The sequence below is a fragment of the Falco biarmicus genome, chromosome 1, assembly GCF_023638135.1.
Source record: "Falco biarmicus isolate bFalBia1 chromosome 1, bFalBia1.pri, whole genome shotgun sequence".
NCBI lineage: Eukaryota > Metazoa > Chordata > Aves > Falconiformes > Falconidae > Falco > Falco biarmicus.
The window spans coordinates 108,908,416-108,930,724 of NC_079288.1; the positions used below are offsets into that span (position 1 = coordinate 108,908,416).

A 22,309-nucleotide genomic window follows, 5' to 3' on the forward strand; every position below is an offset into this window, starting at 1 on the left:
TGGGGTGCTGTTTCAAATCCTCCAATGGACCTGGTGCAGTAGATTTCTTTAGGAAATACTGCTGTTCAGTAAAGGACAAATCCAAGCCTGAGTTCAAAGTCGCTACATTTAAAATAAATTTATGTTTATACATATATAAAATATACGTAAGTTTAAACATAAGTTTAAACTTAAACTTATATAACATAAGTGATCAATTTTGCCATATACATGTCTTTCTATGTGCAAACTGCTGGAATAAGAGAAAGAATCATAGCAATAGAAAAGAATAGAAGAGAAAACATTATAGCAATACAAAGAGACAAAGCAAGTCGGAAAAGTCACAGCACTAAAGGGAAAAAGGCAGTATCTTTAAGAAGAGATAATGTTTCATACCTCATAACATTCACAGTAGTTTTTGAGACATCCCGAGCGTTTACAGTTACACCCTTTGCTGTGTCTTCGATCCGATTCTCCTTCCTTTCCTTTTCCTATTTTGGGCTTGAAGGCTTCAGGGTTTCTGTCAAGGCAAGCCTGTCAACACAGACCCAAAGGGTCAGTCACTGCATGTGGGGAGCAGAATTTAAAGGTGCAATAAAAGAACTTAAGCCTTGCACATGTGGGAGGAGATCAGGGCATTATATACCCACTCTGTCCCATGCCGCAGCTTCAGAACATGCAAGCTAAATGGCTTTCATCCCTCACCTTTATTGCTTTTTGCCTATCATTTTCATGGTCCAGGTTGTTATAACAATTTGTACAGTTGCAGTTATTGCAGAATTCACCATTTGCAAAACAATCACAATACCTGAAACAGAAGATGCAGAAGGCATTTGTAAACATGTCTATTACATTGTCATTAACAGAAGTTCCTAGCCTGGTGATACACCTATGTACCAATAAGGGTAAGGGCCACCCTATGTTCAACTCCACACGTACAAGTGGTATCAGCCTCCTTGCAAAGCCTAAATCCTCCAGTGCAGGTCTAGTTGCTGTCTAAAGACACAGGTATAGCTCAAGAGTTTGTCTGAGCTGATGTTGACGTAGCACAGGTCCCCACAGAAGCAAGAAAAGCTAATGAGGCTTTTTTCTAGGGTGACTCCTGGGTGGCTGACCCACATATTAAGGGCCATCCTGCTGCAGCCCATCTTGCAGCCAGTTCCTAGCCCTGCCAGTTCAAGCCGGCCTTCAGGAGCTCTCATACAGCTGAAACAAAAGGCAGGCGATTGGACTGCCAATCAACAGGCAAACCGACTAACATAACGAGTCTTTTTTTGTTAGTTTTGCCCATAAACTGTTTGCAGCTGTGAACTGAGGCAGAGTTCACCAAAGCAGGGATGGAAGAACAGAAAAGGAGTAAGGAGTGGTACACCTCATAGGCTTTGAAGCACAGGTAATGAGGGAAAGGACCTGAATGAGGATAAAGCTGTGGTTATCAGAAACTTTTTAAAGGGACAAGTATGTGGATAAAAACCAAAATATTGACGCGAAAAGCCAATCACATTGCCAGGCCTCTTATGTACCTCTGCTACCTCTCACCAAAAACATGATCTCACCATCCCATCGGTCTGATATGTGGAAGCACCACATTCAGCCCCAGCTCAAACATGGCTCTGGGCCACAACAAACTGCCATGCTTCAATGCTTCCAGTACCACCTCTAGCTATAGCTGATAGAAACTGCGGATCCTCTTCAGCTGCTTTTCAAAACCTGCTGGGACCATACGTTCATCTTTAAGGAGCCCAAACCCCTTGCACAACTGGCTTCCTGGGGCTTGCCCTGGGTAACACTACAAGAACTAGATAAGGGTTGCCCTGGAGTCCACTATAACTATTCATCTTCTTGAACTGCATTTGAGTGATTTTTAGCATCCTGAATGGTCTCAGGGATAAAACCACATGAAAAGCTTTTTCAACCTGTAATAGCTCTCCTTTCTGCCTTGTTTGAAATTCAGTAGTGGAATGGTCCTGGTTTCCGAAACAAAGAGTGCCAGCATCAGCCCAGAGCATCAGTGAGCATACAACTACTCCGAGTTCTCTTCTTTGTAGAATAGGCTACATGCTTACCTTCAACATTCATTTGGGAAAAAGCAACTCCCCTTTCAGGCAGGAAAAAGTTTTACTAGTGAGAAAGCACCTTTGCCAGAGCGAATTAGCCATTTGCTCTGCACCAATGCCTAGCCACTTAAAGATACAATTACAGTAACTTACAAGAAACGTTCATTTCCAAACAGCATTCTGAAGGTGCAAGGCATCACCAGCAATGCCATTGTTCTCCCAGAACTTCTAGAGCATTCAGGTGCTGATGACTAAAACAAGTGGAAAATCCTAAGCATCTAACATATATTTGGCACTATGAAGTCAGTCACGTATGTTGTAAAACATCTGAAAAAACATCTACAACATCTTCCCATTTCCAATGTCTTCTGTGCAACAGACAATTTTGAGGCTAGGAAGCACAGGGCACACCTCCCCACATAGAGGTGGGGTGCATTACATGAAAAGAAACCCAAGCTGAAAAGTTTAAATATACTTCTTAACTTGGGTTTAGATACTATTGCATCACTTTCTTTTTGAGTAGCACACCACTGTCTACGACTCAGAGAACCACAGATTAATTTCAGTATCTCCTCCTGTTATTGTCCCAAAATTGGTAAACTGACTTTGCCTCAAGTTAAGGAAACTTAGCATCTCCTCAGCTTAAAATGCTTTTATGTCAAATTCTTACAAAGACACTGAATGGAAGAGCAAAATATCTCATGAGGGTGACAGACTCGGACCTATCAGTGAAGAATCACTTGCCTATTCAGTCATTTAAAAGACACACTGCCCATTTTTTCTGAAGTATTTGATACAGCATGGTATTACTGATGTGCTTCATCAAAGTATAGTAAATACCCACTGATGATACTATGGGATGCTGCTTCACTTATAGCAACAACGATGCAACTACAGCTGCTGAGTGGAATTGGCTCCAACACACAGCAAGGCTGCAAAGTTAGAAATTGATCAAACGTTAGGGTCCACATAGCTCACAGGAGACGCAAAATTGCACAGGCATTGCAACATCTCCACCAACCTTATCAACATTATCAACAGCAACCTTAAACTAGCATCTAGACATAACTTTTCTGATATACTTAACATTCTATTCTGATAATTGGCATAAATCTGTGATGTCAAAAATAAGGCTTAAAAAACCCACTAAACCCAAGCTGTACTTACAATTTCAAACACAGAGACTTAGTACAATTGCAAGGCTTCCTGGGGCGGTTTGCAGATTCCGAAGGAATTATTCTGGGGGGGAAAAAAGTGCATTTACATACACAGACACTTTTATCCATTTTTTCCTATTTTAAATTCAAGTAAATAGCTCATAATAAGAACTTCAAAAAAATCATTATATTCCCCTTGCATTAGGTTTCTGGCTGACTGTGTTTAAGCAAGTATTATATAGAGTGCCTTTATATAGTGCCTTTCCAACCCAGCAAGAGCTGGGTTATTTGTTGCACATCTGGCTGCATGGCTGAAGTAGAAATGAGACTTAGAGCTAGAGGAAAGATCGTAACTGAAAACTGGAACCAGAGAAAACTTCTCCAGAACCCTTCTACATGCAGGGGGACTAGATCCAACCAAGGTTCACACAACATGCTTGTGCCTTTCCCTTTGTTCTAGTTGGAATTAAACAATAAAAAAAAAAGCTATGGAATAATGGAAAAGCAAGCCAAAACATGGTATTCATTTTATAGATAAATTTTATATCAGAGACAGTCTTTAACTGCTCTTAAAACTCAGACTGTGTGTCCCTAATCACTTTTGATGAGATTTGTTCCATCCCAATCCAGCAATTTCTGCACGTAATACCAGGGAGATTAAATCAAACCCATTTGTTTGAATAGCTGCATCTGGATTTGGGATTCGTTTGCGTCAGTTGAGGTTGCAGCAACAAAAAGCACCTTGGCGCTTATAGCTTCCAGCAAACAGTAACACAAAAGGACTGTGCAGAACAGCTAAGCCTGCTGGATTGGCAAAGGGAAAGTAATACATGTTAGCTGTTATTTTCATCCTTCAAGGAAAAATACAAGACTGAAAAAAACAAAGCCTCCTATCAAAATCCATTTTGGGCTTTGGTGCCATTTTGCTGTTCAGCTGGGTGTCTGCAGATGCTAAGCATCTAGCTCTTGAATTGTCCAGCACCTCCTTCCAGCAATGTTCAGAAACAGTTGAGGCCTTTAGCTCCCAGATGCTGATGCAAAATGAAGACTGAGCGACAGGGAGCTTCCAAGTCAACTTCCTGCTACACAGGTTCGAAAAACAGAAAGGAAAACACAGCTCTGATAAAGAGACTGGCTCCATTGTCAGACAGATCCATGTCCTTTAGTCAGAGGTAATAACCACGCCACAGTATACCAGATTTTCTTGGAAAAATCCCCCAAACTCAAGCATCTCCGCTCCCATCCTTCCTGGTAACGGGACTGAAAGAAGATGCTCATTCAGTAGCCTGTAATGCATGTTTCTGGGTTTTTTTGCAAAACACTCACCCATTGAATGGTAGCCGTGCTTGGGACTGGATACTAGACGTCCCTGTAAAGCCAGTGTTGCTTGCTATAGATACATATGATGATTGTTGTAGCTAACAAAACAAAAAGGTTAATGCATAGCATGAAAGAAATTAAAGTATACACAAGAGGATGTGTAGCTAGTCTTTTAATTAGCTTTTCAGATATTATTATAAGAATAAGGTGCTTGTAAAGCACAATTTTAGACATTTGTGTAACTTGGAACAGGCAGCAACCTCCTGCCTCCATACTTAGCATAAAAACATTTCTTTAGATAATATTTTTGTTCTGTATTACAGTGTCTACAGCCATACAAACACCACAAAGATCACACACAGAAGTAGTCAGTCCACAAACACTTCCAGCTCCTAAAAACATGTTCATTTCCCCCCTTCTTTTCCTAAGCAACCCTGCTCCTAATAAAGTAGGATTGCTTCCTGCACAAATTACTTCAGTAGTTTCCTTAATATATACAAGGCACTTATTGCGGAATTAAATAAAAGCAATTAAAATGATTTACATTCCAACCTCTTTGCATACCTGGACCCACAGTTTATTTTTCATGCTAAACCCCCAAAAACTTGCAAGAACCTTCCAAACGACACTGTCTTGTGCTACCTTCTTTAATATTATCTATGTGCAGCCCTTTTCTCCTGCTGAGACAGGTTCTGAAGACAGATCGGCACATAGCAAGATGTGGACCTAGTGGGGCCAGGTCAAACGGGACAGATTGTGTTCGCAACACAAAACCTCTGAGAAGAGGTCCAACAAATGGATTTAGTTTAAGGTAATATTTGTGGAAGTGGACTGGAAGAACACACTAAGAGTCTTCAGGGTCAAACTGCAGCTGTGACAAAACTAGAAGGGAATCAAGAAATTACGTTGGTACCAGTAGTGCCATTAGCTGACAGGAATCCTTGTTTGTACAGAATGGCTGGTCAGCTTTCAGCAGGAGGTTTCATTTATTCTCCTTTTCATTCTGACTGTTGGTCAGATCTTGGCAAAGAGCAAAAAACTAATTCCTAGGCCTTGGTTGGTGTGACTTGTACCACCTGCTCCTGATCCCTGGTAATGTGGTTAGCATAACTAACACCATCTTAAAACGCAAGCAGCCATTCTCTGTGTCCAAGCAGGTCACATATTTGTTCCCTTTCTCCTCATTATCAGGCCCTGAAGTTCCTAAGAACCACATAGAGAAACCAAACAGATTTCTTCTTCCCTTAACTACTGGCCTCAAGATTCCTGGGCACCAGGCTGGTTACTCCCTTCTTTACTGGCCATGAAAGTCTCAGGCGCCTGGCCAACCAGGTGGTGGTGATGACTGTCACAGAACAGGGAAGCACACAAAGCACTGTCTATAAAATCAAGCAGTTACAAGTCCTAAGTGAGGAACTTGGACTAGAACTGCTGCGGGAGAGTGAGACCTGTGGCCCGCTGGTGGCCAGGGATGCCTCCACTGACATCCGCTTCCTCCAAGGGTTGACGGACTCGTATTCTTTTATATGATTTTTGAGTCTAGATTATGATTGTTATATTGATAAAACAAGCCATGTACTAAGATCTGGCCTGATCTGCAGATGGTCTAGGTGATTAGAAATTAAGTTGTATCATAGATTTTGTACTGCTACTTGTGAAATGGTACTACCTGATTCTGTTTATAGAAAAGCTGTGCTATTCTGGTTATAAATTCTACGTTATGCTAATCACAAAATCCTGTTAAGAAAATAAAGCTTTAATCGTAACTACAGTTTAGTGCTGTCATCATTCTGCCAAGGATCCCTAAAAGAAATTGTTTGTCCTCTTAATGTCAAGTGACAGTTGGGGAGCAAGACCTTTAAGAAGAGGGTAGTACATTCCACAACAGCACTATTTCCTTATTTATCTTTGGGTTAACACCGTACCTGTGTGACATACTGAGCTGGAAGGACTGCATACCCAACATTTCCTGTGCCAGGTGCTGGTGCCAGTACAGTGCCCGGTGGGAGGTTGGTGAGGTTGGGCTGGATCTGTGGCAGTGGAGTGGCTGGCATAATAAGTCTTTGCTGGGGCTGACTAGTAGTAACTATCTGGGAAGCTGGGTTGATCGGTTTGGGCACCACCTGGAGACAAAAGAGGTCTTTATGAAATTGGTGTTTTGTTGATTCAGAATGCACTTTTATTAACAGAACATTTCATTACAGTGCTGAAACTGGACTTTTTTTCCATCCAGCCAAAATAAGTCAAGAATATGCATTTTACATTTAGCTCACCTGTTTCACAGTCTGTGCTGGCACTATGGGAACAGACATCCGCACTGGGGTTGTGTTCACCACCACTGGCTTTGCTAGCATCAAGAAACAACATCACATTAACACACATTATTCAAAGTCCACAGTTCAGTCCTCCAGAATTTCACATACACGTAACACAAAGGTACTTAATACTGTAACTATGTGCTGAGAGTAACTGGCCAAAGTCACGGCACATAACATTTATGTCTGAAGAGCACCTTTGTAAACAAAGATGCATGCACTCTTGTGCAAATACATTTCACAGTAACGGCTGAAAAGCCAGCTTGGGTGCAGAGCTCCTCTGGACATGGGGTTTTAAACCACAGCTTGGTTTGAAATCCTTTATTCCATCACCGCTCTGGAAAGCATAGACAGAAACATCTGGTGCTTCTAAAGCATTTTACGTGGAAGGATCTTCATGTTGCAGGAATTTTGGCAATGTGTTTGTGGGCTGTACTGAGGATATACATACAGAGGATCTGGGACTTGCCACAAGTCACTCACAAAGCTGGTAAACTAGGGAAAAGCAATCTAAACTGCTCCAAGAATGCTCTGTAGTTGGGCCTGCAATTTGACACATACAGAGGAGCATTTCCACATACAAACCAGATGTAACAGTAGAATATGAAACTTACAGGAGTCTACCACAACACCAAGTACATCTGGCAGTCTTGATTGATCTCTATTACATACTCACTTTAATCCTTATAAAACAAACATGAAAAAAGCCATAAAAACTTACTTTAGATAATACATTAGCACTAGCACTTACCTTGTTGAAGAGGCTGTGTATTCGTACTGGGATTTTGACTGGCTGATTGGGTTGAACTATTGGCTGTTGTGGCAGTAACGAGTCTGACATAATGGAACTTGCTTCCAGGTACCTGAATCTGCTGAACATTGGGCGCAGTTGCCAAGGGAATAATCGTCTTAAATTGAGATGTACCCACTCCTCCTACAGTAATGGTCTGCACTGCTGATTTCACAGCCTGTTAAGCCAACACAGACAGTGCGAAGTTACTTGTACAAAGGCAGAAAGAACATCAGCGTGTTTATTCCTCAATTTGTCAGTGAGCAACTCTTTAATCCTTTGAGAAGCAACTCAGTTATCCCCATTTTTGTTTTCAAAAGTAAAACAGATGTGAAGGGATTAAATGTCTCTCAACAGCTCAGCGCAAACTCACTTCCATTTTGAATGCTCTACACCAAAAAACAGAGTAAACAAATATTTACATGAGTAGGGTGACTCAGTCCACTCCCTCAGATACGTCTGCCAAAACGCTTCAGGGTGAGTACAGAGAACATTGCTCAGTTTGTATTCAAAAATCAAGCCACAAATCAACCTAGGTATATTCCTACAAATAAAAACACAAGGCAGCAACTTGCAGAACTGTTCACACTGGACTGTGGTGTGATTTATCTCTGTGTGTACAGATACGTCCTTTTACGACAGGTTGCAACCAATACACAGAAATCACTGTGCAGCCCTTAAGAAAGAAATGGAACAGAGTCCAAAAACTGATAACTGAAGACATGAGAAAGAGAGCACAAGCTGAGAAATGAAAGAAGCAAGAACAATGAAGAACAGCAAAACAAATTTGTTAAGAAAAAAAGCAAAAAGGTGAAAGGTAGCTCAGTAGACCTGTACTACCTCACAGCTGCAATAACGGTACATTTGGAATTTGCCAGATTTCATCTTCCCAGTTTCTCTCAAACTACAAACTGGTAACAACCAAGTGTTTATTTTATTTATACACATTCATAAATCTACCAGTTTGATAGCAGCCTCTTTTTCCAGCCTCGCTGACAACCTCAAACCTTGGTTTATTCCTCCTTTTTCTCCTTCCATCTAACTTCTTTTGGAGCTTAGCTTTTTATTCTCAGTATCTTTTAGTATCAGTATTAAGCATATAATTGTCCTTGGCATTAAGTTTTAGTATTAAATTTGGTTGATAGTATTATGTGACTTCCTACTAGAGCGTTTTCACAGCTCCCCAGCTTTCAGCAACTACACAAATGAAGTCTCAATTTGCACATACTTCACTGGAAATATAAGCCCAGTCTTTTACAAGGTGATGTTTTTGCAGGATTTTTTTAAAATACCAAAACCTCAACAACCCAGAGCAATTCAAAATAAGCACTATCTGCAAGCAGTCACAGCCTAAGTGTTATCACAGGGAGACCAGCATGGGCAAAGTTCCCTCTAGCACACAAATTAGTGGCCGCTATCCAAGAACACCTGGAAAAACTGAAATTCATGTGACAGTTCTTCTAAGGGCATATTGAGCCCAGTGAAGACAGGTGAAACCCTTATGTTGTGCCAGATAGCTCTGGATCAGAACTCAGCATGTATACTCCACAGCCATCTTTGTTTTGTCACTTAGGGTACTCACATTAGAGCAACTTATCCATTTAACAACAGTTTCAAAAAGACAATTTTGCCAGTACTACCCTGGGGAAAAAAATATGTTCAGATCGTGCTGGTGTCGATGTTCCCATATCAGCATTCCAATTATCACCTGTATCAGGAAGACGAGACTGGCACAATTTGTCCAAGTCTCTGGTGTCGTGGCATACATACAACTGTGTCCACTCCCTGCTATATCCACTCTGGTTATTTACATTCATAGGCATCCCCTCATGTTTACCAAAATGGGAATACATACATTAAGATAGAAGAAGATTCACCCAAGATTACAAAAGAGGAAAAAGGTAAGAACTGTAGTTTGTAATCAAGGTCAGTCTTGTCTTGTCATTCATTAACGCAGATCAATTTATCAAAGGTATTATGGAAAACCCTGATATTTTTCTAGAAATGAGACACAAGAAATTAATAATTTTTAACTCTGTAGGTCTCAGACCATGGTGTCTTGCTTATGCAGACCTCTACCACAAGGATATGAACTCCACTGTTGCAAACCTCAGAAACGCCTGGAAAATAGCCCTAGTCAGTGGCACAGAAACACTGGTAGAAGAGATAAAACCACCCAAAGAACATTTCCTCGTGTCACGGGGAGCCCTTCAGATGATTTGGGAGATTCAGTATACGGAGACGAGAACTTGCACCAAGTGGTGCTTTCCAGATTGGAAAGCTGATTTCCAACAGCGTGCCCTCATAAGGGCTTGCAACAGTTTGCGCCTCTCAACTGAAGCAGCGCACACTCCTTGGGGCAATGCTCTTGCCAATTCTCAAGGAAACACCACTACAAGAACACCTTGGGACTGACCACTGCCAATCTGCAGTTCAACACTCCCAGTTTCCCGCAAGCGATGAGACAGAGACACTCTAGAAGACAAAGGAAAGTCAGTTTGTACCTGGGTGGTTGTGTGGTTGACTATAGCCTTCCCAGGGGAGGAGGGTGCTGATTGCTGCACTGTGAGGATCTGCTGTCCTAATGCTACATTCAGTGGGACGCCCACCGTCTTCTGGGGGGAGTTGGGAGGCTGGGAGGCCACTGACACCACTGCTAGCTGCTTGGCAAAACAAAGAAGCAGTTTAAATCTCTGTGGAGGATACAAGACCCTGTACATATACATTTCCCTCCTCATGAAAGTACAGTTCTCCACCAGTACAGAGGGTTCTTTCTGTGAGCAAGAGTGCTGTATTTAGTCACAACTCACATGGGTCCAACTGCGCCACAACAGCACATAGACATGTTAGAAACTTCAAGGCATTGCTCGTTTCCAGCAACAAAAAGCCCCTGCAGAAAGCTAGCACAGCTTCTGGGTTTTGGATTGTTTGTTTGTTTTTTTTAAGGAAACTAGCCCGCTGAAGCCTGAGCATTGTCAGGAAGGATTTTCTGAATAGCAGCTTTATAATCGGTACTATGTCTATTTAATCATAAACTGAAGTTTTAAAGGAGAGCTGTGGAAAAGAAGAAAAAAAATATCTCACCTTACGCTACTGATTCAGCCAAACTACAAGAACATCAGTATTTTCAAATCTACTTTCCAGATTCCCTTAGAGGTCTAGTCTTCTGTTTGCATTTCAGCAGAATGTAGTGTTTAAGTACTGTACTCTATACAGCCACACCCTTTCCAAGGCTGGTTTTCTACTTTTTGTTCTAAACTCCCTTCTTTGTGTTTTAAGAGAACTTCCAGTTTTTTAAACCATTTGCTTTTAAAAGATACAATTACTCACCTACGGCAAATTCAAGATGTAACCCTAAGAGCCTTTTTACCCCTACTTGATGCTAATTTTGATTCTAGACTTGTATTTTTTTTACTTCTTCCTCATGTTGCTTTCCTCACTAATAATTCTCAAACAAGAGTCCCCTATCCATTTCTATAAGATTACATAGCTAAAGCATGGCCAAACTCAGAGAACTCTTTACTCTTATGCCAGTTTCTATACACGATACTTAGTTTGCACGTGCTATGCATCTTGCATGCCAACTCTTCATCTCTCCAGCAATATTTCTCTTCTCAAGACAATTTTATCAAGTCTAAAATAGAAGCATCACCACGACATCTGTAACACAGCTTACGATGGGTGAGTTACCTTTTCTATCTGTTGCCTACCTGTGCTAATCTCCAGCTCTGTATTTTTCAAGGACCATTGCAAATGTCATTTACTGCAGACGCGGTTAAGGAAGACTAAATTATCTATGCAGTAGCAGGCAATGGTTAATAAGTGCTGATCTATTATCATCAAGGTCTCCTCTTAAACAACCTATTAACATCTTGTGAAGACACTAAAAGAAATAGTTTGAGCACTTGGCTAAGAGAAAACAGCTGCTCTTGCAATGGATGCTTAGGGAATGGCAAGAAATTGCAGAAATGGGAAACTAACGCAGTAATGCATATTTACTTAAAACCACAGGAAGGGAACCAGTTGCAAAAAACCTAGCTTAGGCCATTACCACAGAGCACTGTGATGCATAATGGAGACTGAAGAGGAAGGATCATAAACAGCTTGTAGCAAAGACACAGAGAGCTCCATTCAGACAGCTGGCAGGAGAGACAGAAGGCTGCAGCCAAAAGCAGGTCCTTACCTTATTAGGGGATTTGAGTGGGGAGATAGCTATTTTATTCGGTGTCTGTTGTGTTGTTGTACTCAAAGATGATCCAATGACTCCACTCTCAGAGATTGTTATTGTCTTTGGTGGTGTTCCTGGAGCAGACTGTGAAAGAACCCTACCTATAAACAAGGAAGATACCATCAACTCAAGTTATCCCTGCTTACATTAATTTTTAAAGCAAAGTTTTCTCTGCATATCGTGCAAATGATCCCTACTTCTGATAGCGTATTACCTGGTAGGAAGGACATTGGTATTCTTTAAGTTAGATTTAGCAACAAAGAAGAAAATAATTGGCATTATTGCAAATAAAAAGTTTGCTCAGGTTTAATAAAGCTGAAATGTACACTGAGCTTTCTGTGACGTTCAGCTGAAAATTCTTGAAGCCAGGACAGCATCCTGAGGGGTGCAGTCCTCCAATACACATGCGCTGGGCACAAACACCCAGCCAGCTGGCAGTTCCCCAGGAACTCCCTGGGCTGCTGCCAACACAGAGAGAAACTGAGCATCTGCAGGGGGCTACTTCCTTTTAAAAACCTTGGCTATCAGAAATGAGCTGTGTTACAGTGACCAAGGAAAAGGTGTTTGGTCTGTCCAAGATCAACTCTTAGTTGTGGGTTTTTTAGGTTAAACATCAAAACCAGCAGCTCCAAATCATGAAATCAGCCTTCAGAACTTTTTTGGTTTGTTTTTTTTAGCCCATACTTCTAAGTTTCTTTCTAAAGAGTGCTTGACCACTGAGCTTTTCCTCTACTGCACTCATTTCTGCCGTAGCTTCTCTGTCACTGTGCTGGTTTTGGCTGGAATAGAATTAATTTTCCTCATAGCAGCGAATAAGGGGCTATGTTTTGGATTGGTGCTGAAAACAGTGTTGATTATGTTTGTTATTGGTGAGCAGTGTTTATGAAGAGCCAAGACCTTTTCTGCTTCTTACCCCACCTGTGAGTACAAGAAATGTACAAATGCAAAAAAAGTACAAGTGCACAAGAATTTGGAAGGAGACGCAGCTGGGACAGCTAACCCAACTGACCAAAGGGATATTGCATACTATATAACCTCATGCTCAGCTTATAAAGCTGGGGGAAGAAGGAGGAAGAGGGGGACATTCAGTGTTACGGTGTTTTGTCCTTCCCAAGTAACCATTATGCATGATGGAGCTCTGCTCTCCTGCAGATGGCTGAGCACCTGCCTGCAGATGGGAAGCGGTGAATGAATTCCTTGTTTTGCTTTGCTTGTGTGCGTGCCTTTTTGCTTTACCTATTAAACTGTCTTTATCTCAACCACTGAGTTTTCTCACTTTTAGCTGCGTGGTGCCTAGTTGCCATCAGGGGTTAAACCACAACAGTCACTCATTTTCTTGTACTACATTTATCAAAATAAGAAACGCACACGCACACTCAGGCATGACTTTTCTGTCCAGCACAAACCAGTGGCATGACAAGTCAAGTAGAACTAACAAGAAAAAGCATCCTCGTGGCAAGCTGCCTTCCTCTGAGGTCTACGTGCTGTAAAATAACCTTCACTTTTGTACAGTCTAAGTAACAGCACAGACAGTTGCTAGCAGCTGCTAAAGCCACACACAACCTGAAAAATGTGAGTCTGTAGGAATTCTATCATCTCCAGTATTCACTGCTTTGAGCTTGTTCTTTCCTGGTGACAGCTTTCCCTTTCTCACCACATGCCCTCTGTGCCCCCTGGCATCAACTTCCTAAACAGAATCTGGCTGCTTATATTGACAAGTCTTAAATTTAAAACTTCCACCTCAGCTTCCAGAAATTCCCAGGCAATTAAAAATACTTATCAGATTCATAAACAGACATATATAAACATCAAAACACAACACTCAAATGTTACACCTTCCCCAAAATGATGCCAGCCTCTTGAAGCTGGCAAGCTGCACTGGCTGTTTGGGATGGTGAGAGGAAAGGCAGATGTTTACAAAGATTTCCCTCTCAATTAGAGATGCATCTTCACCTCCCACTGATGATTCTCTCACAGGCTGAGGGAGAGGTAGTCTTGATTTTCCAACATACTGATTTAAAAACTGGAAGTTTGTTTATTTTGTAACATATCTGTTTATCAACATTATGTAGGTATGTTTTGATTTGGACATTTTCCCTTCATTCTGGAGACAGCAAACTTAAACATATGCTATTGGTAGTATTATTTTTGTTTTGGTTCCTTACTGTTTACCAGTTTTCATGTATTGCTAGATGAAAATGTAATGCAGCTCTAAGTGGCTTATTTTGGGGTTTTTAATCGTTTTAGGTTGGGTGGTTTTTGTTTACTTTTTTTTTAACACACATGAACAGCTTAATGTAAATATTTATAAACAGTAGAACAATCTTATTCACAGGTCTGTATGTATGATAGGGAACTGTTTGAGAAAGAGCTAAAACTAGGGAGTAGGATGGAGAATCCCTCTTTCATCTGAAACATGAATCAGGCTTCAGGGTGCAGGCAGCCTGACAACTCAAGGAAAAGACTATGTTTCAGTTTTGTGCCATTCACTTGTATTTACCAAAGTTTCGAAAACAGGACACTCTTGCATTCTTTTTAAAACCAGCTCAAGTCCCAGTTCTGTAAAGGCTTAACTAATTTGTTTAAACATGTGGAAAAAATTTTAAGCCTACTTGGGTTGGTCAATCTGGAAGCAGTTGAAGATATCCTTCAAAGCTCTGAAGATGACTGGCTTCCTACATTCATCATTTTCAGGTAATTTACATATCTTGGATGTTACTTGCATACATGCAATGATGCATTCAGCAAGGGACACATCAGTCCCACTGCCACAATAAACAAATGTTTACACTGTGAATTTTTTTCTTTAATTCTGTTGTTTAAAGGACACAAACAGATTTGTTTTCCAAAGACACAAACCCTTTCATATTTGCCTTAATTACTTTTTTGCGATGCTTATTTTTGAAGTGAGCAACTTAACAGAAACAACACAGCTTTATTCACTTGTTACTCAAGCATTTTTCCTGTTATTTGCATGTATTCAATTGTCCAGCTGTAAGCAGATTAAAGTAATAGAAGAGCATGTGTCTCCTTTTCCCCCTGTGTATTTATATAATGTATCTACAAATACTTTCTGTTTATCAAGCAGCCTTTTCTCTGGCTGTGAGGTGGTTTTTTTCCTCCTCACCAAAATCCAGAGAGCAAAATCATCTTACAGTAAAAGCAAAATGATCAAACTCTACCACCACAAATATAGTTCTAAACAAACACTGTGTAAAGGTACCAACAACTGCATTTATCTGCTTCCACCCACAAAATACTCTGATTTATTTTTCCAATTGCTTGAGGTACTTCAACAGAAACTACAGTAAAATCATCAAGACCAAAAGATCTCTACAATCATCATCTCTTTGAACAGCCTTTAAAAAATGATAAAGCAAAACAAGTCAAAGTAGTACAACCTGCAATGACTGGTGACACTTGAGTGGTCTGCCCTGTAACAGCTTTGCTATTAATCGGTTTTGCAAAGATCAGCTTGGTGATCACAGGGCCAGAAGTTGGGGTTCGGGTCTTCTTCGCAATCTGAAAGATGGAGGAAAAGAGATCTAAAGTAACTTGAGCATTTTTGATCTAAATTATCGTATTGTTAAATATGTTAGAAAAAGGGCAATACTCGCACAGATAATCAGAAGAATAATTGCTTCTCACATTTCATCTCAATTTCTCTCTATGGAGAGAACTAGGATATCATCCATGCCACTTAGAAAACTAACCACCAAAGCAGGATAGCCAAATCCCTTACAGCTTTTTTTGTAAGATATCTCTCTGTGCAAACATACCTCATCCTCAAGATGCTATAATTATTTCTTACATGCTGTTAGGTCTAGATCAAAATGTTAGAATTAAACCCAGAGCTCTCAATATCTGAAGCTTTAAAAAAGGTTAGATCTTTTCCAGCCAATTGGGACACACTGTGTTCCTCCAGTGATTTAAATGTAGCAACTACTACTCTGAAATATCTCTTGACCTACTCTTGACATAGCAGCATGCTTTTATCCTGCAAATGGGGAAAGAGCTTTCTGCCACAGTTCTCAAAAAGTAGGTGGATCATCAGTCCCTGGAAGTTTTGGGTACACACTAGCCAGGAAGAAATCAGTTTGCTACATCCAGGCCCAAAGGAGTCTTTTCTTCCTTCCATGATCCAGCCTCTGAAAACACAGCTGGACCAGAAACATACATGTGCACCTTTACGACACTGATAAACTTGAAATCTTTATAAGCAGGGTTTTATAGTCTTAAAATCTTAAACAAGCCTTTTTCCCCTTTTCCATACTGACAGAAGTTAACTACCAGATGTATTTATCCTAATAGCTCCTACACATCAGCATCCAGCTGGTAAATAGTTCAATTAAGAGGCTGACTTCTTTTAAAGACTATTTAAGCCTGTTGATTGCAGAGGCTGCCTACAGATGTGGACTATGTCTAAGATCTTCCCCGAGTCCAAAAGAGCACACTGCAAGACATTAATGAAGTCCTTACACTTACCCACCCCACAGGTCAGGCCCATGCTGCCTCTCCTCCGCACACACCCCCAGCCACATCCCCTGGGCACCAGCTACCAACTCCAGCCACATCGAAGTCATGACATTAGCGTCTCTGTGGGGAGCCACTTTTGCTACTCAAGCAGTTCGCTGGAGAAATCTGACTGACATGCAAAGATACAGAGATGACAGCTACTTTTAACAGCCTGAGAAAGTTACGAGTACTTAGACGAAGCAATTGAGTAGGCTGGATGTTATGGTTTCCTACACAAAACCCTATTTATAGAATTTGCTGACTGAAAACACCTCCTTTACAGTAGAGTAACACCAAAACATCTGAAATATTCAGCAGCACCTAACGAATTCCCCAGCTGCCCTGCAAAAAGCACACACATGAGGCTGTTCCAGCTTCCAGCAGCACACACACACGGCTGGGGACACCAGAGCCCCCCTGCTATGGCACACAGACTCCAGCCTTCGTGCCTGAGCTGTGCCTAGCCAAGGAAAGCCAGGAACGAGCGACACTGACACCGGGCAGTGCCAGAAAACAGACCTCATTTGAAACATTAAGTTGTTTGAAGAAGAAAACTTCATTCATAGCCCAGTTGACAAATTCAACTCAAAGTCATTTTAACACCTCAGGGATTCAGTTCTCTTAGCACATACAAGCTGATAGACGAGCAGGCATTTTATCTGTAATGTATCTTATTATTTTTGTAAATTTGCACATCTTTTAATTTCTGATAAATGCCCCACACTTCGTCTTATCTTATCCTGCCATAAGGTATTACTGTAACTGAACTGCTATTGCTTTTACTCTGAAGCGAGGGCAAAGTCTGGCTCAGAACATGATCACCATCCAGCAGGAACAGCCAGCTCTGGACAACAGCAGTCATTTCCCAGCAACAGTCAATAAGCATGCTTAAATGACTTACATGAATACATATAAAATACTAGCTACCTGTCAGCATGAAGTATTTCAGAAAAAACGTAAAAATCCCAAAACTATAGCTGGTCAATGCAAGTAGCCCTGCTTCCCTCAGCCTCAACTTACAATATCCTCTACTGATAAACTCCCCCTTGCTTTTCAGGTGAACTTTTTCTCTACGAAAGTCGTCTAACAAATGAGTGAAATCCCTCAGGGCTTAGGAAACACAGCAAAACTCAAACATGGTTGGTTATAGGCGAGGAACAGCCCTTGGCCCCCAAGTGCACGCCATGAACTCCTGTTTTTGCCACTCTAGTCTTTGCCACTAGAATTGATAACCCTAGCCATCTTCTAGGCATCTAGAAGTGAGAGCCTTCTAGTTATCGGTGAGAAACTTGCTACCCATTTCAGAAGAGACTGGAGAAGCCAGAGAAAACAGTCAACATGACAGACTGCCCCTTTGATGCTTCAGAAAGAGCAAGTTCTCCAGAGCACTCTGCCATGGCCTGTACTAATTACAAGAAGCTTAATGTTATTCCTCTGACTGGGTAAACTAAGCACGCTCCCTGCGAGTTACTTAGAAATAAAGCGAAAAATATTTCCTGGGGCAACAAGCTCTTCCACAAGAAAATTATGGTATTTAGAAGCACACACCAACCTTCTTCCCCCTACGGAAGTAGACAGATTTATCTGCATTGCTATTTAAAAGGTCAATTAGTGTCTTTCCAATCACTCTCCAGTAAACAAGATGAACAGGCAAGTTTCTACAGCCAGACTTTGTTTTCAGTGGTCAAACAGTGTTCCATACATATAGAAAAAAGCACATACATACCTTGCATTTACTGCAGGACTGAATACCCACATAGTCAGCTACCACAAAGGAGCTAACATACTATAAAAATCCACTCCCTAGAGGACCTCATGGGAGCTTGTCCATGTAGCCACACCCTATGTAATTCATATTTGGCATAAAATGAAAAATCAGGGACTCTAGAAACAGAAGAGGAGAACAGCGTACTTCAGAGAAGATGAAGAAACTGAGCTTGGAATGAGAGTTTGCTCTGAGGTTAGGGAGTGCATGAGGTCACTTCTCCACGATGAGATGAAGCCACAATGATGGCTTAGCAGTTGTCTTGCCATGGCAGCAACAATGCTATGGACACACAGATTTATTTGCTGAAACACAAAGCCAGTTACCACATCAGGAGAAGTTCAAGTTAGACTAGCTTAGTGACAGCAATGACAACAGGTCTGGACATCTGGTTGAGAGTCCTCTGCAAGGCCAAACCCTTGCTTAATGCACTTGGACTGAAGCAGTACACCAGTAAGCACATCACTGTTTTTAAGCCTGTACACGGACAAGACCCACAACCTGAAAGCAGATGCACTTGCCTAGTAGTTTTGTCCACACATCCTGGGAAGTGTTTTCAACTAAATCAGACAAGCTGCCAATGGACAGTACAATCCTCTGGACATAGATTAAGCCCAAGGTCCTGCCACATTTTACACCTCACAGCCTCATACCTCTAAAACTGCAGTCAGGATTCCAAGGAACATTTTGCTCTATCCATTATGCCCTTTCTCAAGTGCTGAGATTTCAAATGTCACAATTAAGATTACTGCAAAGCTAACTGAATTTTTCCAATGACCTGCAAAGCCCCTAGGACAGGGAGGATGTAAGGAGAACTGATGAGCGCTCTTTGTCATCTAATCTTTTACCAATTCACTTCTCGGTACCAAGTCAAACTGCTGTGCTGCCTTTACATGTGAAATACCTGATTCACAAAGCCACAAGAGATAAGCTACACAAGGCAGGGTGGCATTCACAGCTTCCTTTTCTACTCACTGAAAGGCTAAGAGGCTTGTTCAAGACGATGGGGTAAATGCATGACTTCATTTTCTAAGCCAGAGACTCCAGGCATGGGTTAACTCCCCTGTCATTCATGATAGGGTAGACCATGAATCTCTCGCCTAGCCTCATATATCCCTCCGCTACTCTAAAGGGAAAAGCACTGTCTGGGAAGTGCTAATGTAATCTTCTCTGCAGTATTGGATACTAACTGAACATTGCTGCCTTGCTTTTCATTTGTGCTTCCTCCTCTCCTTATAGAAAAAAAGGTGTTAACAATTCAATCTGTTTTGCAAATGGAAGCAAAGACTTAATAAAAAGAGACCACAAGAAAAATATACTCAAACTGCAATTAACTGTATTTACAAATGGATGCAAGTGACTTTGTAACTGCTTCTGTTAAGAAACCTGCAGAATTCCTAATGAGAAACAGCAGAGGTCAATCACCGCAGCACTGTGTTTCAGTCACTGATGGCACAGGTCATCTCATGCACTCAAGAGCACATCACTCTCCTCAGTTTCCTCTGTCACTTTGCAGTAATTGAAGCCAAGTATCAAGAACTAATTCACTCAAACGTTCCTATGCTGAGTCAAGGGCAGAAGCTTTTTTGAAAGCTATAATGACAAAACCATATCATTAATGATCAAGGTACAAAAATAAAAGCCGCTTAAGAAAATGGGTATGTTTCAAACAGCCATTATTAAACATGTTTTCCACGGGTATGATGTAGCAACAAACAAGGAAAAAGCAGAAAACAGTGCAGGGATCATCTGCAGCTTTAAAACAGTCGTGAGAGTTGCTCACATATGCTTGCCATGAAATACTAGTCAGAGAGCTTACCATTCAGCTAATAACATGCTTAAAATTTTTTAATTTGCCATGTGCAGCAAATTAATTTTTATTAGCTTAGAGTTTAATTTCTCGTTCAATTTAGACTGTAAAATAAATATTTTCACATCATAACCTGCATTGAGTTCTACTTTTCCTTCACTTTAATGAGGTCTTATTTCTGCCTCACTGCCAACTAGAACGAAGTCACTCACATTTTGTTCTGCCATACAGCAAATGAAAAAAATCAGACCCTTTGGGTCATAACCCAAGTCTTTTCAACAGATTTTCAGACCCCAGTAGATTCTCTGTGGTTTCAAATACCTCAAGATCCATGCCACAGAACAGGAACAAAACCTTGTTCAGGTTTTTTAAGTGTCCAGCTTACATTCCTGTCTAGTCTATCAGTATCTATCAACAAGCTTAAGTAGATTTGAGGCAGACAAGATACACCTTTACGAGCTACGGTTAAACCATGACTGTCGTTCTTTTTCAAATTCTCGAAGGTTTTTTTTCCACAGACTTTATTTAAACAAACTAAATGTAATAGGCAGAAGCCACTCTTTCGTAAAAGAGTAAGGCAGCATACACTTTGAATTAAGAACAATAGGCACAGAGAGTTCAATTCCATCTTCCTGAAAGCATGTAGGATTTATTTTTATAAAATGAAAATAATGGGAAGATTCTCTTCAATTTACTGAATTTTAATAGCTCGCTTTCTCTGAGGCAAATTTTAGGTTTCTAGACAGTAGCTAGAGGTAAAGGGCATAAAGTGGTAAATGCATCCACAGATGAAAGCATGGGCTAGGAGCAGCATTCTGTTTTTTAACACAAAGAATAAATGCAAAGGCTGAAAGCAACCGTGTGTCTATCAGTGAAGAAAAGGGACAACTGTTGCAGCAACAAAACTGTTTTTAAGATGTTTCATCAGTATACACTCACTTTACCTGTACTGTTTTTAATTGCTGGGTCTGCAAAACAGAAGGCTGGGCCGCAGTGTTTATCAGCTGACTTCCTTGTGTCAAAGCTGAGACACCAACTACAGGTTTCACTTCTGACCGACCTCCGATAACAACCTTGATCTGCTGGCCTTGTACCTTGGAGTCTCCGCCTTGGGCTTGGGACGTGGCCTTCTGCGCCTGCGGGAGCTGGCTGTGGGGTAATGCTAACACAATAGGCTGGCCAGACTTGCCCAAAGTTGTTACAATAAGCTTTTGTCCATCCGGTTTAATACTCTGATTGCCTATTTTAATATCGGCGGTCTTGTTCAGAATAATTTGATTGGCCGATATAGTGACAGGGGTCTGGGCACCAAGTTTATGGAGACCACTTGGAAAAGTAGGCTTTACAACTGCATTTGCATCAGTTTTTGGGGTTGTGGTGTTCACTGCTGCATCGCCTGAGTGATTGCTGGGTGCAGTAAGTGGTTCTGTGGTGACTGCGGCCGTAGTTGTAGCTGAGGAGTTGCTGGTGGTGCTTATGTTCACTATTTCTTCCAGTTCTGTTTCCATGGGAATCGAATCTCCGATCGGCGACGACACGATAACTGCCTCGATGCTGTCATCTTCCACCAGGGTTATACCAGTGTCCATTATTTCCTCAGGGAGCAAGCTGTTGACTTCTGCTGAAACCACCTCCATTTTAGCAGTTGTGGCAGTGATGACCGGAGCAGGTACTGCAATATTTTAAAAAGTTATTGGCTTCCAGAAAACACACATTTTCAAAGTTTTTATGAATAATATTACCAAAAAAGAAAATACAGCAGCAGATTTTTTTTTAGGTTGAAGGTATTGTGCATGCACAGAAGGGATAGCACAAAAAAATTTATCAAAACATAACATATTAAGCTGAATTTACTCTCAGTAAGAATTTATATCATCCAGTGACATCAAATCAAGACACTGACTTGCTGTGTATTACCAGTCCACTCTTGACAACACAGTACACAAAGAAGCAGTGTTTCCTTCCCAAGACACAGCCACCTTGTTCACAGACATTTAAGCTTACTGAAATATAAAGCAGGAGTTAAACAGCTTTAAATATCCAACAGACAATAATGGCTTTTCTCATACATGTCAACATTGATTAGCAGGTTATCTTGCCTCAAGAGACTTGTTATCTGTACCAGATGTAACAGGGGTTCATCTTTGCCAAATCCTTATTTTTGAAATCTCAGAAAAACAAACAGCTGTCTAGTGATGGGCTTTATCAATCCCACAAGCTCAATCAACAGCCCACCTACCCCAGGACCATGCCAAAGCCCTGCCCTTCCAATTAGGCAGACAATTCCTCTATGCTGGCTGTGAAAAGAGTAGCTCAATCTTTCTCCCCCCCTCAATACTCACAAGAAAATATAATGCCCAAATTCATGATTAA

At 41.1% G+C, this 22,309-nt stretch overlaps 1 protein-coding gene across 8 annotated transcripts in view; it reads right to left on the reverse strand.

The window, feature by feature from the left end:
• Positions 1–22,309, reverse strand: part of LIN54 (lin-54 DREAM MuvB core complex component) — a 41,562-nt gene that overhangs the window by 3,947 nt on the left and 15,306 nt on the right. For 4 of the 8 annotated variants that reach the window (XM_056359326.1, XM_056359336.1, XM_056359364.1 and 1 more), the window contains exons 2-12: positions 20,881–21,608; positions 15,248–15,368; positions 11,802–11,947; positions 10,123–10,281; positions 7,580–7,796; positions 6,787–6,860; positions 6,439–6,636; positions 4,520–4,611; positions 3,204–3,275; positions 685–787; positions 376–513 (exon numbers count right to left, since the gene is read on the reverse strand). In XM_056359326.1, coding sequence (XP_056215301.1) covers positions 376–513; positions 685–787; positions 3,204–3,275; positions 4,520–4,611; positions 6,439–6,636; positions 6,787–6,860; positions 7,580–7,796; positions 10,123–10,281; positions 11,802–11,947; positions 15,248–15,368; positions 20,881–21,573 — 2,013 coding nt within the window. In that variant the 5' untranslated portion in view covers positions 21,574–21,608. The remainder of the gene's footprint in view (positions 1–375; positions 514–684; positions 788–3,203; positions 3,276–4,519; positions 4,612–6,438; positions 6,637–6,786; positions 6,861–7,579; positions 7,797–10,122; positions 10,282–11,801; positions 11,948–15,247; positions 15,369–20,880; positions 21,609–22,309) is intronic. The other 4 variants (XM_056359346.1, XM_056359383.1, XM_056359355.1 and 1 more) reach the window with 4 other exon arrangements.